This window comes from Carlito syrichta, unplaced genomic scaffold, assembly GCF_000164805.1.
Source record: "Carlito syrichta isolate Samal-C Ts95f unplaced genomic scaffold, Tarsius_syrichta-2.0.1 Scaffold142858, whole genome shotgun sequence".
In the NCBI taxonomy this organism is placed as follows: Eukaryota; Metazoa; Chordata; class Mammalia; order Primates; family Tarsiidae; genus Carlito; species Carlito syrichta.
Genome location: NW_007086954.1, coordinates 72,479 through 85,908, shown reverse-complemented (window position 1 = coordinate 85,908; position 13,430 = coordinate 72,479). Strand labels below are relative to the sequence as shown.

Below are 13,430 nucleotides of genomic sequence, written 5' to 3'. Positions count from 1 at the left end.
GGCCATTGCACTCCAATCTGGGCGACAGAGTGAGACTTCAACTCAAAGAAAAAAAAAAAAGGAAAAACATCTGTCAGGGTAGACTGTTGGTTTAAAAAAACAAAGAAGGTGGGGACTCTAGTGGACCACGCTAGGGAGACACAACCCACCCACCCCAGGCCTTGACCAGATGTGGGTTGCAGGCCAACCTGACCAGATCCTGGCATGGAACAGACACTGGAAAATGGCATCTTGGGACACTTGGAGGGATTTGAACATGAAGGGCTCTTAGGTGATAACATAAAACTGTTGTTACACTCCTCAGTGCAATCATGTGTGCATGGCATTGTGGTAGGTAGGAGAAAACTCTTTTTCTTGGAAGATATATGCTGACATTTCATAATGTCTAAAACTTACTTTTAAATAGTTCTAGGAAACACTATATAGAGAGAAAACAAATATGGCTGAGAGAAGGTGGTGGCAAAAATTAGTTCACTGTTGAAAACACAAAATTCTTTCAGCTTCTCTGTACGTTTTGAACATTTTCATAACAAAACCTGGGAAGAAACAATGATTAAAAAAACTCCATTGTCATCTGCTGGAGCTCAGATCTCACTATATTCAGGTAAGTAGGGGACACATTTTTGCAGTTTGTTTAACCAGTGAAGTTTCTATACACTGGGTAGACGTCTTGGCATGTTTAGCTCACCTAAGGAGCCCACTGTCCTTTCAGGACTATGGACTCAGCGGCAAGCACCCCGGCAGAGCCCCCCCATGAGCTCAGAAGAGAAGCCGCACTCCTCCCACGCCCGCTTCACCCCAGGACAGACCCACAGTCCCCATGCTCCCTGAGCTGGGAGTCCACGCTCAGCTTGGCTGGAGGGCTCCTGTGGAGGCACAGCTGGCAAGGTAGGCTCCCTCCTCCTAACAAGATGCACGCTGCTCCCAGCTGCTTCCTCCCAGGGGGCCTGGGAAGGCTGGCTGTTGGTGACTCAACTGTCCCCAGCTGTTTTCAGTAACCAGCCTGACTGAGTGTTCAAGCGCTCCATCCTGTGCTCAGGGCTGACGGGAGCGTTTCCGGAACACAGGTTGGGGCGGCACTGACTCCGTTTCTGTGGGACCCACCCAGCTTCTCGAGCCGTTGGCCATTGCGTGGGACGCACCGGGTAAGCCCACAGAGGGGTTCTGAGACAAGCCCTTGCTTTGTTTCCACGTGGCGAAAACTCAGAATCCTGTTGGTCCTTCAAGGGCTAGCTGAGAGGTTCTCTTGGCTGAAGCCTCCTTCCCCTTTTCCTCCCAGCAGGCTTCGGCACCCCCTGCTAGGGACCAGGTCTCTCCCCTCTTTCCACTGCATGGACCACGCTGCACTGTTTTCAGCTGTTCATATCATCTTTCCTACATTTTCCCACATGTCAGCATCGCCCTAGCATGGAGCCCAGCACATCGCCCTAGCATGGAGCCCAGCTTCAACAACTGGATATTGAGGCACAGCATGGCCCCGGGGCTGCCAGGGAGCCCACCTTGTGCTTGTACACCTTCCACCGCGCCTGCAGGGTCCTGGCGGCAGAGTCTCTTCTCCCATCAGAGCAGGGGGAGGAGGGCCGCGAGGGCCCCTCCTCACCTGAACCTGGCTCCAAGTCTCGCTCGGTCTGGCTGGGAGTGGGAGCTCGGAGTTCCTCTTGGGCCTGCAGGAAATGGAAGGTGTAAAAGGATGAGGAAGTCGGGGCAGGGACGATCGGGATCAGTGAGGGGACAGGATATGACAGCTGGGCGTGCCCATGAGATGAGGCTTCCTGCCGCGGAAGAGAGAGCATCTCCCGCACTGCTCACCACGGACAGAGACCCTCTGGGGAGATGTGTCTCTGGTGGTCCACAGACTCAGACTCTCTCACTCAACTCCCTGAACTCTGTCTGGTGGCCGTCTCCTGGGAGGAAGACAGGATGACGCCCCGACACACTTTCTAAACTCAGGCGCATTTTGTTATTGCAAAAATTAGCTGTTCTTCTGGGGTCCTTTTCTGGCTCTTTTTTTAGTTTAATCCCGTATTACGTAAAGAGTATTTCTGGGAGTAAAGGCAATATATTTCTTGCTTGATTTTTAAGGTCGAAAGAAGCAGGAATTGCTATTGTGACCAGTGCAATGACAATGATTTCTGCCACTTATGGCCCAAATTTATTACCACAGGACATGTCCCAGTGCTGAACTACTTTTCTCACACGAATGCGAGCTCAGTGAAGATGCGCAGGGTTGCAGGAAGCCCTCACAGAGAGAGAAACACAGAACTGCCCCAGGCCCATACCTGGCAGAACGCCTGGCATGGGGCCTGTCCACAGACCCCATACAACACACCCAGGACGGGCCAATCAGTGCATCCACTGAGTCTTGTATTTTATGGTGCTTGGACACTGGGGGGTCTCCCCAACCTTCCCAGGGCTGGTCAATTCCAAGAGATGGGAGGACTCCCCGGGAGGCACACTTCCCCCGTGTCCACACACAGAGCCCCCTCCTCCAGCTGGCTCCAGTGCCTGGAGGCAGTATCCCTCTGTCCTCATCGCCCAGGCCAGCGACGGGACAGCCAGGGACCAACCTGCAGCCCAGAGCCCAAAAAACGACCACCAGTGAACCTAAGCCGTGCAGCCTGCCTCCTTGGCTCCTGCTGCCCAGAGTGCTTCTGCGTGGCCTTGTGTGCCCCTGCTTCTTGGGGCCTGAGAGTGTCCGCCTCCTACGAACAGGTATTTCTGCATGTGCACGATTCAACGTTCCTGATGGAGACAAGCCTGCATTCATTTCAACACAGACAGCTGTTATCCGGTCTCTTCAGGTGTGTCACCAAGTCACTGCCAGCATTCCAGCCCTCAGCTTCCAAACTGATTCTGTAACCTAAGAGCCTCAGCTCCTTCCCTGGTCCTAACACATTTTCAGACCTCTGGTCCACTAACGCGCGACAAGCTGTCAGTGTGTGGGCCATGCCAGTGTGATCTAAAAGGTACAGTCAGTTCCTCAGAAGATAAATGAACATTTACTCACACAACTGCAGACAGCTAAAAAAAGGCCTACATTTTTCTGTGCTTATACATTCATTCCACTTAAACTTGCGATTAATCACTCACATTCGACTGCCGAGAGCTGAGTCCCCTACTCAGAATACAGAATACTCCCAATCAAGCCACTCTTCCTTTTCTTTAAAATAGAACATTTTAAAGCAAAAACTCCACAAAGTTAATACAAACTTATTATGAAAAATTCAGACACTAAAAGAAAGTAAAAAAAAAAAAAAAAAAAGCTTATAATCCCATCACACAGAAAAAGCTGTATTTTGGCAGTATTTTCAGACATTTTTCTAAGTATAATTTTTTTAAATAAAAAGAGATTAATGCTATATACTTTTTTGGGGCAAAGGAGATTATTTCCATCAAATAATAAGTCATAAGTATCTCACGTGAGATATATATAAAGATCCATTTTATTCTTTATAATGACTGTATAAGTAATGCACCATTAACTAGATGCACCACCACTTATTTGTGAAGTTCACACCTATGGCTTTTTGGTTTGCTACTGGTTTTTCACCACTGTCTTTTTTTTTTCTCTCTCTTTAGAGACAGGGTCTTGCTCTGTCACCCAGGCTGGAGTGCACTGGCATGGTCATAGCTCACTGCAGCCTCAAACTCTTGGGCTCAAGTGATCCTTCTGCCTCAGCCTCCCAAAGTGCTGGGAGTATGGGTGCAAACCACAGCACCCAGCTAATTTTACAATTTTTTTGTAGAAAGGAGGTCTTGCTACGTTGCCCATGCTGGTCTCAAACTCTTGGCCTCAAGTGATCCTCCTCCCAAAGCTCTGGGATTACAGGCATGCACCACCATGCCCAGTCTGTTTTTCACTATTGTAAACAAGACTGCAGTAGACATCCATGTGCTGACATCTTTGCAGGCAGGTTACTTTCTTTGACCCCACTCTTTGAGAGAATGATGTGAAAACTGGGATACTAAATTCTTTTCTGTCATTGATAGAAATCCCACATCTCAAGGTCATATAACAAGATGCAAAATAAAAAATACTGAGTGTAATCTTGACACCAAGCAAGACCCCCTAAAGCCTCAGTCAGAAGTGGCATAACTGATGAAGGAGGTCACTCCTTGAGGAAAGTCACTGTTTGAAGGGTCTCCACTGACATGGCCACTCTGCCTCGAGTGGACTTAGTGGAGGAGTCAAATCCCAAATTACTGAAATGAACATGGAGAAAGCAGCAGAACCCTCAGGAAGGGGGGACCCAGCAGCACTGAGCTAGAGCCTCCCGAGTGGCCAACACATGCGCATCCAGCGGGATGAGGACTCTACCCCGGGGTCACGGCTCCTGCTCTGTGTCCAGTTAGTGCACAGGGAGGAAGTCAATGCCACGGCGATCTTTCTCGTCTTCAAATCAACATGTTTATAACGCAAGAGGATGAACTTGCTTTTCTTTGCTTTTGGGCATCTATAGGAAACCTGAACTGGCGAGGAGAGAGAGGTGTCGTCAATAACGGGATGAACTCCAGAACAAGGTCATTCTTTCCAGTTTCGTTGTTGCACGTGGGAACCTTTTTTCCCCCTAAGGGATATATGACTTTGAGTGGAAGGTCTCAAACACAAGCAAAGACATCTGCGTTTATGTGTTGTTGAGCGCCTCTCTCAGGGGGCCGGACTGCCAGAAGCCGACAGATCACAAGTCAGTAAGCCCCGCTGGCTCAGTGTTCCTGAGAGCAGCTCCTTGGAAAACAGACGCAGAGCCTAAAGAAGACACTCGAGTCCAGCTCTGCCACACAAAATGCCACAGCTGGGCAAGAACAAGGTCCCAGGAATACGCTCGGCCTGGGTCACATCCATCAGGGCAGCGCAGACACTCAAGTAAGCACAGGGCTTTGTGGAAAGCGATGGCCACATGGAGAACGGCTAATTCCTTAGATGCAGGGACAGTGATTCTGTGTCACTTACAACTTTATCCAAAGTGCTAGAAAAGCCACATGGAAACGTGTCCGCAAGAACAGCAGAAAATATATGCTTTACTGTACAATAAAAAATTCTTTCCAGAAGGGATTGGGATGGATTCACATTGTCTAACCCTCACACTTGGTCAGCAGGATTGCCAGAGTCAAGGACACTGGACAGCCTATGGGGCCCAGTTAACATGCACTGAGAGGCCGGGCTCGGTGGCTCGGCCTGCAATCCCAGAACTTTGGGAGGCCGAGGCAAGTGGATTGCCTGAGCCCGCAGGTTCGAGACCAGCCCGGGTAACTTGGTGAGACCTCGTCTCTACAATAAATCAAAAAAAAACAACAAAACATGCGCTGAGAAAACCCATGAGTTTTTTTTCCCCTAATTAGTAGTGTTGTGGTTTTGTAACTAAAGATGTGCTCCTTACTTTTCCAAATTCCCTAACTTGCGGTATCCTTTTTTCTCTTGAGCTAGAGTAGATGTTCACATAGTCTCATGTATACTTAAGAGGAGGCCTTGAAATTAAGGACCCAGCCAAGTAAGCCAGCTTGGAGAGGAAAGTCAATTCAGATTTAAAACAAAACAAACAAAACCTCACACTGTTACTTTCCACTGACAGCAGTCAGTGCCCTGTAGCCTCAGGAAGCCCCAATCTCCTGGAGGCCAACGGCAACCTCCATTCGACCACGGCTACTGAACCATGTTCCGTTTCCTGAATGGCAGAACCCCATGGCTGCGATGTGTTGCCGAGGGAAGCCCTGCCATCCCGGTGGACCCCCAGGTACTGGTCAGAGCTTCAGCCACCAGAAGGGGGATCGCCGAAGAGGCCCTGCGAAGAGGCTGCCGTGACAAACCCCTCACTGTCTCTGTGTAGCCTTGTCCTGGACTCATCCCCGGCCAATGTGGTCTTACCGGTCGTCATTTGCTTGACAGCCTCCTCCTGGAGCAACTGCTGCTGCGGGCCTTTAGCACCTGGTCATTTGGTTTCTTTCTGAACAGACACAAGGTGACACCTGCCATCTGAAGGGTCCATCACCGGAAAAGGGGACTTGTGAGGAGGCGCGGCTAGCCACAGGAAGTACAAGTGCAGGTAGCACTGGGCTGACAGGGACCAGAAGGCAGCCTCGGCCCCTCCAGGGGGGCCGGGGGAAGCAGGGACTGACACAGTCACAGAGATGCTGCCTCCGCAGCTGCCCCTGGTGGCAAGCACACACACAGAGGGACTGGAAGGCAGGGCGGGTCCCGCCAAGCCGTCACTCGGTGCCACCCAAGTGCAAAAGCAAGTGACAGGCAGGGAAGGCACACAAGACCCACCCCCTGCCTAGACGTGTGCCCTTGGAGGCCTTACTGGCATCCTATTCCAGAATTTGCATGAGAGGGGAAATGCAGGTTGGCCAGTGCAGGAGGGCTTCTGTGAGCAAACTCACCCCTTCCCTCCGGGCTTTCCAGCTCCCTCCTCCTCAGCGACAGCCTCCCCACCGCCCCAGACCTACAGTCTCTACACATTCGAGGTTTTGGGAAGATCTTCACCCGCCAGCTCAACTACCTTAAGACTCAAAAGTCAGGTTAAGAAGTCAAGTCACTGACAAGCAATTAATTCAAAACTCCAGACTCCTACACATATGACATAAGTTATAGAAAACGATTGTGATGATAAAAGGAAATTAGACTGTCCATATCATGTTGGGTATGAAAATAGTCGGAACTGTCATGTGTCAGTGGAAAGTGCTGCCATGCTTAAACAGGAGATTAAACAAGGTACAGCCAGACTGTACCTCATGAGTGACTTCCATGGGATCACCCTTCTCTTCTTTCTTCCTTTCTTGTAGTTCTTCAAACTTGTTGGTAAGTGTTTGAATTTCCTCTCTGAGGTGGAAAGGGAAAAGATGACACCAGTCACCACGTGATGAAGGCTGCCACACAGTGGGATGGGGAGTCTACTTTTAGACAGACAGACACCGGACAGTGTGTGCAGAGCTGGTGAGGCCACATGTCCCTCCCTGAGCAGTGGGGGTCCCCAGCTAGGGCCCGACTGCACCAGAGACCCTGCAGGCGTGGGGACGGGGCTGAGGACCCAGGGCCCAGCACCTGTCTGAAACATCGCAAGAACCTGAAAAAGCATGCACTGCATAGATGACAGATAAGCAGGTATCACTGGGGTTATAACAAACAATATGAAGGAGAGGAATTGCAATTTACATCCTTATTACATTTTTTTAAGATTAGAAAATACAGTTTATTTAGAAAGTAAATTAGAAAGAGAGAGAGAGAGAAAGAGGAGATTCACCCCCAAGGCTGGGAAGGGGGCTTATTACAGATATTAAAGGCCAAGTAAAAGTAATTCATTTCTGCATACCTACCCTTTCTGATTTACTTTAATTCTAGCCTCTGACAAAGTTTAGTCACATTTCCCCTGAAAATAAAATGCTTCATACACTTCACTAATTTGTGTCTTACTAATTATTCTGAGTACTAAACATTACTGCTCAGATTTCTATTTACTTCTTTATTTTGAATAGGAGTTTCAATCTGTCACCAAGCTAGAGTGCAGTGACATGATTACGGCTCACCATAGCCTTCGCCTCCTGGGCTCAAGCAATCTGCCTGCCTCAGCTGGGACTATAGGCACACACCACCATGCCCAGCTAATTTTTAAATTTTTTTGTAGAGACGAGGTCTCACTATGTTGTCTAGGCCAGTCTTGAACTCCTGGCTTCAAGCAATCCTCCCACCTCAGCCTCCTAAAATGCTGAGATTACAGGCATGAGCCACCAGACCCAGCCTTACTGAGATTCTAGGTTTTTCTGCATTTAAAAAAAATTTAAGAAGCCAGGCATGGTGGCTCATGCCTGTAACACTAGCACTTTGGGAGGCAGTGACGAGAGGATTGCCTGAGCCCAGGGATTCAAGACCAGTCTGGGCAACTTGGTGAGACCTTGTCTCTACAATAAACCTAAAAAATTAGCTGGGCGTGGTGGCTGTGGTAGGTTGAGGCTGTGGTAGCATAATTGTGCCACTGTACTCCAGCCTGGGTGACAGAGTAAGACTCTGACTCAAGAAAAGAAAAAGAAAAAAATAATTGAGATATGATTTATGACACAAAATTCACCAACTTAAGCTGTACAAGTGAGTGGGTTCTAGCATATTCACAATGTTGTACAACTACCACCACTATCTAATTCCAGAACTTTCCCATCACTCCACAAGGGGGACCCCTGCTGTCGTGGCCACTCCCTACTCCCCCACTCCCAGCAACACCATTCCGGTTCACGGATCCGCCCGCCCTAGACATTTCCCGGAAGCGGAACCACATGTGGTGTGGCCTCTGTGTCTGGCTTCTCTCGCTGGGCATCCTGCTTCGAGGCTAATCCACGCGGTCACATGGTCAGAGCCTCCTTCCTTCTGCTCTGTGTGGGCAGACCTCACGTGGTGTAACTGCTCATCAGTGGCATTCAATCGGTTCCCCTGTCTGGCTCCCGTGAATGGCGCTATCATGAGAAGCATGGGAGGTGCCCTCGTGAGGAGGTTATGACCCCTGGGTCATCTTGACGAGGACCGCACAGGGGTGCGGAATCCCAGCATACCTGGGGTGGGATGCACGTGTGATTGGCTGTGGTGCCAAAGAGCAAACACTGGCCTCATCACGAAGAACCTTTTTCCAGAACTTGAGTTGTTATACTGAGGTCATAGACAACCACAAAGATTTTCAGGGGAGGAGTGACCTTGAAGCTACGCTGAGAACCAGTGGGGGTGGCCGTGTATAGCAGAGGGAGTCTGGAATCATGAGGATTCTCTTGAAACTCCAATTCAGGCCACTTACTTCAAAGCCTCCTCTTGCTGTCTTCTCTCCTTCTCACTTTCCCTCATACTTTCCAGCTCCTTCTCCAAGTCAGTCTTTGTCTGCAGTAGCTGTTTTACTTCCAACCTACACAAAGAGCCAGAGGCATTTCACAGTTCACTAAAAACAAGGGTCGGTCGGGTGCAGTGGCTCAGTCTGTAATCCCAGCACTTTGGGAGCCTGAGGCGAGAGGACTGCCTGAGTCGCAGAGTTCGAAACCAGCCTGGGCAACTTGGTGAAACCCCATGCCTACAATAAATCACAAAAATTAGCCAGGCGTGGTGGCATGTGTCTGTAGTTCCAGCTACTTGGAAGGCTGAGGCAGAAGGCCGAAGCCCAGGAGGCCGAGGCTGTGGTGGCCACGAGCGTGCCACTGCACTCCAGCCCAGGCGACAGAGCGTGACTCCAACTCAAAATAAAAATAAAAATAAAACCAAGGGTCATTACAGAGCAGGAAGACGTCTCAGAAAACGCCACTCAGCTCCTTTCCTCAGGACTGTGGACGACGGGGCAGAAGGATCAAGACAGGCCTTCATTTCTAGTTACACAGAGCCAAGAACAGACCCGAGGGTCCTGCCTCCCGTTTACTGAGCACATACCGAGCGCAGGGGATCGACTGAGATAGAACCAGAGAAGGCCTGGCTGCTCTGGAGTCTAATGGGGTGGGGCACCACTGAAGTAGTCCCACACCAGTGCACGCCTCACGTCCTCCACGAGCATGCCAGAGCCAGGCAGGGCCTGACACGGGGAAGCGAGCTGCCCTGGACTTGTCTGTGGCGATGCATGGGCAGAGCCTGAGGACGGGGGGATGGCCCAGCACCTCTAGCTCACTGGCTTTCTCACGTACCCCATGTGGCACAGTGGTCACACACTCACTTTCAAGGGAGACTCTGGCTATTTGCATGACTGAACTGGTCAAATCCCACAAGTCTCTGCATTAAGCCAGACAGAGCCCTTGGGTGTTTAGCAGAGTGTCTGTCACACAGAAAGAGTAAATGGTAGCCATAGCCATGTCACTTGATTTCCTAACAGATAATTCCAGAAGTTGTTTGCCTTTCCAAACGACTAGCTTAATTTTAAAACCTTGTCCTGAAATATTACTTTTTACAAATACCCTATCAACTTGCATACATGCACCATGAGAATTCTACTGGAGGTGAAAGGATAGTGGCATTTGAAGGGATTTGCCTTTGGCTGTGAACAGACATTGGCAGACTTGGGAGGCCAGGAGGCACTCAAAGAGTTCTCAGATGCTAATGTGCACACAAATCACCTGGGGGTCTCATTAGATGCAGAGTATGATTCAGAGTGTCTGGGCCTGAGACCCTGCATTTCTAACCAGCTCCCAGGTGGGCCCTGAGATCCTGCTTTGAAAAAATTTTTCTTCTGAGACAGGGAAGGGAGCTGAATTGTCACAGTTCACTCTGTCACCCGGAGGGCAGTGGCATGACCCCAGCTCACTGCAGCCTCCATCTTCTGGGCTCAGGCAATTCTTCCATCTCAGCTTCCAGAGCGAGTAGCTGAGACTACAGGCACATGCCACTACACCTGGCTAATTTCAAAAAATTTTTCATAAAGATGAGGTCTTGTTATGTTGCCCAGGCTGGTCTTGAACTCCTGGGCTCAAGAAATCCTCCTGCCTTGGCTTCCCAAAGTGCTGGGATTTCAGGCATGAGCCACCACACCTGGCCAGATCTCGTACTTCTAACTCATTCCCAGGGACGCTAATGCTACCAGCTTCACAGACCACTCTGAGTAGCAAGTCATTGTAGTCCTTGCAAACTAGAGAGAGAAACATCATTTCAGAAGTTGCCATGACTGGAGAAGCCACATACCACAGGACTGAGTGGGCTACAGACCAGGAAACTTCAGAACACATGGTGAGGCTCTGCCTTTCCAACTCTAAGCTTTGGAAACTACACAGCATCGATATCTTATTTGATCATAGCCATAAACATATTATTGCATTCTGAAACCACACTGCCTAAGAGCGGGTTGCTTTTATATAGACCAATGAAAGGAAATTCCTCTCTAGTGGACAGTTTGAAGGTCCCTATGGAATTCAGCGTGAAGAGACTTAAGTGGTGCCCTCCCACCCTCTTTTTTTAAATTCACTAAAGCTGTCCTTGTTTCACGACTAAACAGAAGTTTCAGAATCATACAAAAGCACCTGTGCAGCAACTACTGCGAGCTGGCACATTCCCAAATTCGCAACCACATTTAGCGCCAGCAACAACCCATCTCCACACAGGGAGGATGCTGGCCAGTCTGGGGCACCTACTCTCTCTCCTGCAGCTGCGTCTGCAGCGCAGCCCGTTCTCTCTTCAGGTTCTTCACGGCCCCGCGGAGACGCTCGTGGTCCTCACGGCAGTCCCCGTGTGGCTGTCTATGCAGCGTGGAGCTGGACGCAGAACGAGCTGGGGAGGTGGATCTCACTGGCTCTGGTGAGAGTGACTTTGAGTTCTCCATCGAACTTAGCCTCTGGAGACAACAAGGCATTTGTTAGATGCTTGTTTCTTTTTACTTTTCGTTTGCGAAACCCAGAAAGGAGACAATGAACCCAGGGAAGCAGGTCCGCAGCAGGGCACGGGAAAGCCAGGCTGTGTGACCTGCTACCTGGGCGACGCCGGATGGGCACATGCTGCTGGCGGAGCGCACACTCCTTAGCCACACTGGGGGAGGCACAGACCCTGTGGGGCATGGTGGGGCAGGTGCTGGCCAAAGAGCCATGAGGACAGAGCAAGGAGGGCACGAAACGGCTTTCCTTAGTGCTCGTGTACCCTGGCGTTTCCCCAGAATTTCTGACATTTTCAACTCTCATTAAAAAAAATAAAATCGCCCTCCAGTCTGGCCAGTGGTACCTACACACCTCTGTCTTCCCACGGCCATCCCCTCCCAGCTCTCAGACACATTTCTCACGCACTTCTGAACCTATGGGTCCCTTTATTTCCCAATGAGCTTTATTTTTTAAATATCCACACTTTATAGAAGCTTCTTATGTTTTCTGTTTTGTAAATATGTAAAACAATTTTTTTTTTTGAGTTGGAGTCTCACTCAGTTGCCCAGACTGGAGTGCAGTGGCCGCTCCCGGCCACCGCAGCCTCGACCGGCTGGGCTCCAGTGATTCTTCCAAGCCTCAGCCTTCCAAGTAGCTGGAACTACAGGTGCATACTACCATGCCCAACTAATTTTTTTTTGATTTATTGTAGAGATGAGGTCTTGCCAAGTTGCCCAGGTGGGTCTTGAACCCGTAGGCTCAGGCAATTCACTCACCTCGGCCTCCCAAAGCGCGAGATTACAGGCTGAGCCACCGAGCCTGGCCTTGTAAAACTATTTTTAAACATATTTTCCCCTCTGGTTTACTCTGCTTAGCCAAGCAACAGAGACGCTAACTTAATTTGCAAAATATAAAGGTATCAACACTCACGACCAATCCCAGTCAAATCAGACTGACTCCTGGTTTGCAAATGCACATATGGGATAGGAGGAAATGTTCAATTTCCAATTTTCTGGTTGGGAAAATGTCGATTGTTAGCCTGGGGAATGCCATCTTAGAGTCCCCCGCTACTTTGCTAGCTGCCCCGGAATGGAAAATTACCAACCAGGCCAAAGCTACAAAACACCCTGCCATATGTAACACCAGGCATAACTGCTTCCTCCCAACCTACTTAACCACAGGCCCTTTCCTTAGTTACCCCCGAGCAATGCCAACGGCAAAATTTTCCCCTCAAGCCCTGTAACTGCCCTAGCCTGTAAGGGGCAACAGGCTTCAGTTTCATCTGGAGTCCCCCTCTGCAGGCCTCTTCCTCGAAATAAGCCTGTGTTGCTGGCAAGCCACTCGTCTCTTGTCTTTTTTTCCCATCTGCTTGTTTTCTTGACCTAACATTGATGAACACAGTTTTCTGAGGACTCAAGTATGACACAAGTGGTGAGTCTGGTAAACGCCTGACAGTGAACAGCCCATGATGTGCCCATGCCAGGCTGGGGTGTTGCCAGGGTCCAGGTTCCTGTGTACCCACCTGGGGCTGCACAAAGGATCAAAGACAGGAGCCACGGGACTGTGGCCCTGCCATCTGTGAGGTGAGGGACGTGAGACACCTCCAGGTCTGTGTAGACCTGGGAGCAGCCCACCCATGCCCTGACACGGGGCTGATGGCAGACAGCACTGCTTACACGCCAGCGAATTTTCCGCCATGCAGGCCTTTGCCGCTGCGGTACATACACCGCCAGCTATGAGTGGTGAGTGGCGCTGGGACATTCTCTCACCTTCTCCAGCTCGGTGATGCGCCTCAGCAGCCTAGGCTTGCTCCACTCCACGTAACCTGAGGGAAGCAGACGCTTTTCAGAAAGCCCAGCGGGTGGTTTCAGCCCGGGACCCCTCCCCCAGCACGGCCGATGCGCCCCTACCACAGGCCCAGCAGCTCGTAGAGGCTCAGGGCCTGATGGGCAGCCTCTTGCCACCCGAGGGCTTCCACACTGGTGATTTCCCCATCCCCTTTGTGAAGAGTTATCGATACTGATGGTCCCCAAGTGTCTCTGTGTGACATTCTTTCCCGAGTCCACCCCATCGGGCTCTGACCTTGTCAGTCCATTAAGAAGGCTCTTACCAAGGTAACCCAGGCTCTACAGTCTGCCAGACCC

At 50.3% G+C, this 13,430-nt stretch overlaps 1 protein-coding gene across 6 annotated transcripts in view; it reads right to left on the bottom strand.

The window, feature by feature from the left end:
• The window catches only part of IQCE (IQ motif containing E), a 52,980-nt gene that overhangs the window by 12,009 nt on the left and 27,541 nt on the right, over positions 1-13,430 (bottom strand). For 4 of the 6 annotated variants that reach the window (XM_008049972.1, XM_008049973.1, XM_008049967.1 and 1 more), the window contains 5 exons: positions 13,056-13,111; positions 11,071-11,270; positions 8,772-8,876; positions 6,727-6,817; positions 1,500-1,664 (listed from right to left, as the gene is read on the bottom strand). In XM_008049972.1, coding sequence (XP_008048163.1) covers positions 1,500-1,664; positions 6,727-6,817; positions 8,772-8,876; positions 11,071-11,270; positions 13,056-13,111 — 617 coding nt within the window. The remainder of the gene's footprint in view (positions 1-1,499; positions 1,665-6,726; positions 6,818-8,771; positions 8,877-11,070; positions 11,271-13,055; positions 13,112-13,430) is intronic. The other 2 variants (XM_008049970.1, XM_008049971.1) reach the window with 1 other exon arrangement.